We start from the raw sequence: 2,500 nt of genomic DNA, 5'->3' as shown, positions 1-2,500 counted from the left end.
AACTGTTAGGGGCGTGGCCTCTGTGACTGACAGGTAGATGGTGGAGGTCCCTGAGCTCTCTAACTTGACGTAACCAATAACACGGCTGCTGTGAGGTTGCTGTACTAACACTGTCTGCAGTTAATTGGATGTCACTGAGCTCTGATTAACACTAAGCTGTGTCTGCTTGTTGCCCCTGTTGAGGCTACAAAGCCCTGAAAACAGTGGGAGGAGTCACGGTGCTGCATCCAGTTCTTGTCTAAAATCTCATTTCAGTGCTGCCAAAAAAAAAAAAAGTTGCCAGGCATCTGTCTCCACCGCAGACAGTTCCTGTTCCCGTAATTACCAAGAATGAACTTATTACCTTTTTTTTTAACCTTAAGTGTTTCTGTATAAACTTCAGGCAAAAATATAGAAACAAATTTAAAGCAATAATCTTGAATTAATGGAAGATAATTCAAGCCAACAGTTGGGAAGGTGAGGAGGAGCCGGTGCTTTACCGGCTGCAGTCGGGACGTCCAGATGCTGACAGCAGCTCACGGCTTCGTGATGGAAAAACGCCTCCTCCCCATCCTCCCGCTCAGTGTGTCTTTGTAAAATCCTCCTGCTCGATTACTTCAACACTTCCTCCGATTCTTCCAAACATCCAAAAGCTTCAGCCCCGCTTGGCTGTGACAGGACGTCCGCGGGATTCAGCACGCCGCGCCGACCCGGCCGTGTGAAAATATGTGTTTGTTTAAGAGAAAGAGACAGAATGAAAGTCTGCAGCGTGAGCAAAAGTGTCGCTGTGGTGTGAGCGCGCTCTGACCACACCCTCCACTCTGTCTAGCTGGACTGGTCAACAATAGAGGGATATCCTTGTTTTCACAACCAGCAGAGAGTGAGGGAGTGCGGGGAATGACATCTCTCTTTCCATCAGAGAGCGTCGATGACAGAAGAGAGAGGCGACAGGGAGCAGGAGGAGGCAGGAGGAAAGAGGTGATAGTGGGGAGGTCGAGGGAAGGACAGGAAGCACATGAGGTCATTTCTCTTCCTGACCACACACGGAAATTTGATTGTGTATCAGTTAACCCCACAACTCCCAAAGTCTGGGCCACCGCCCCCTGGTGGGCTGTGGAGGTGTTGCGGGTGGGCCCCCCGAGCCTAAATAAAGCGAAGCAGCGCGACTTAAATAACGAGGCTTTTTAATCCATAATCACCTGCTGCTCATCTGGGTCCAGATCGTGGTGGTGTGGGTCTAAAAACCCTCTTATCATCACCTCCAGCTAGAGGACAGATGCTGAACCCGAGCTCCTCAGCCCGTCTCTGAGGCTGAGCCCGCTCACGCCTCACCACCACACCGCTCGGCTGCACTTCCTCCTCCGTCCTGAAGATGACCCCGAGATAATGAAACCCCCCCTGATCCAGCTGCTTCACACTCAGCTGCGAACCTTAACGATGAGAACCACATCGTCTGCAAAAGCAGGGACGAGATCCTGACACCACGCCCCCACGCCCCCACGGTGAGAACACGTGGCTCTGAGAAGTCTCCTAACAGCAAACTGTTCTTTTTGATGCAGATCAAAGGTCAAAGCTTTCCTTTACATCACAAACACACACAAAACGCACTCGCATTACAGTCGCACTACAGCAGAGTCTAACCGGCCTCGGTGGCACTGCACCTCGTTATTACTACGTTATTACAAGTGTCTTGGTGAGCAGAGAAACTCATCCTCCGCCTCACGACACGACCGTGAGAATAAAGTAAAGGAAAGCGTTTGACACATCTGTCGCTGCAGATGTTTCTACCTGTGTGCACACATACCTCTTTGACATGTGCGTCATCAAAGTACATCCACCGGCGGATCTTAGTCTGGAAGAAGAAAGTGGAGTAATGTTTCCCGTAGTAGCACACCATCCCGACCAGGTACAGCTCGGACTGCCGAGCCTTCTCCTCAGTCACCCTGTAGAACAGCTGCAGAGAGGGGAAGATGTCACCGCACGCCGCCGACGCTCGCGTTTACCCTTCGCTTTGTTCAGACCGTGCTTTAATGCCGTGTCTTATTCTACTTACATCCCCGAGGCGCAGGCAGGTTCCCAGGGTGTGGATGACGTCCTCGGCCAGGTCCGAGTGATCCGAGTCCCACACCAGGCCGATGGTGATGATCTCCGGACTGTTGAGGAGGACGCGAGCCATCCGCAGCTGCTGACCGCACTGACTCTGAGGAAGAGGAAGAGGAAGAAAGGTGAGCCGTGACCTCTGAGTGCTTCACGCCAGTCAGTGTGTGTGCGTCGCAGGAGAGCTGCTGCTCACAGGACAGTTGCGCAGGTCCCCCATGCTGGCGTTTCGTAGCAGCTCCCCGAACATGCCCGGGGTCGCCTTCTCCCTCGACTCCAACATCTTCACTGCCTGGTTACTGAGGAGGAGGAGGAGGAGTGTTACTGTGTGTGAGTCAGTTCTTCATGATGAAGAAGCTCCAGTCTTCAATAAATATGATCTGGTAAACGCTGGATTTACTTACCACAGGGAGGTGGTGGAGAT

General features: G+C 52.2%; 1 protein-coding gene across 4 annotated transcripts in view; it reads right to left on the bottom strand.

Annotated features, from left to right (window-relative positions):
* Nucleotides 1-2,500, bottom strand: part of usp54a (ubiquitin specific peptidase 54a) — a 35,816-nt gene that overhangs the window by 15,396 nt on the left and 17,920 nt on the right. For all 4 annotated transcript variants that reach the window (XM_080287624.1, XM_080287622.1, XM_080287623.1 and 1 more), the window contains exons 6-9: nt 2,481-2,500; nt 2,273-2,375; nt 2,033-2,179; nt 1,784-1,933 (exon numbers count right to left, since the gene is read on the bottom strand). The exon at nt 2,481-2,500 is cut by the window's right edge and continues 63 nt beyond it. In XM_080287624.1, the coding sequence (XP_080143750.1) occupies nt 1,784-1,933; nt 2,033-2,179; nt 2,273-2,375; nt 2,481-2,500 (420 nt within the window). The remainder of the gene's footprint in view (nt 1-1,783; nt 1,934-2,032; nt 2,180-2,272; nt 2,376-2,480) is intronic.

This window comes from Astatotilapia calliptera, chromosome 13, assembly GCF_964374335.1.
Source record: "Astatotilapia calliptera chromosome 13, fAstCal68.1, whole genome shotgun sequence".
NCBI classification, from domain to species: domain Eukaryota; kingdom Metazoa; phylum Chordata; class Actinopteri; order Cichliformes; family Cichlidae; genus Astatotilapia; species Astatotilapia calliptera.
The sequence above is the reverse complement of the archived record's forward strand: the minus strand, read 5'-3'. Positions and strand labels throughout refer to the sequence as shown.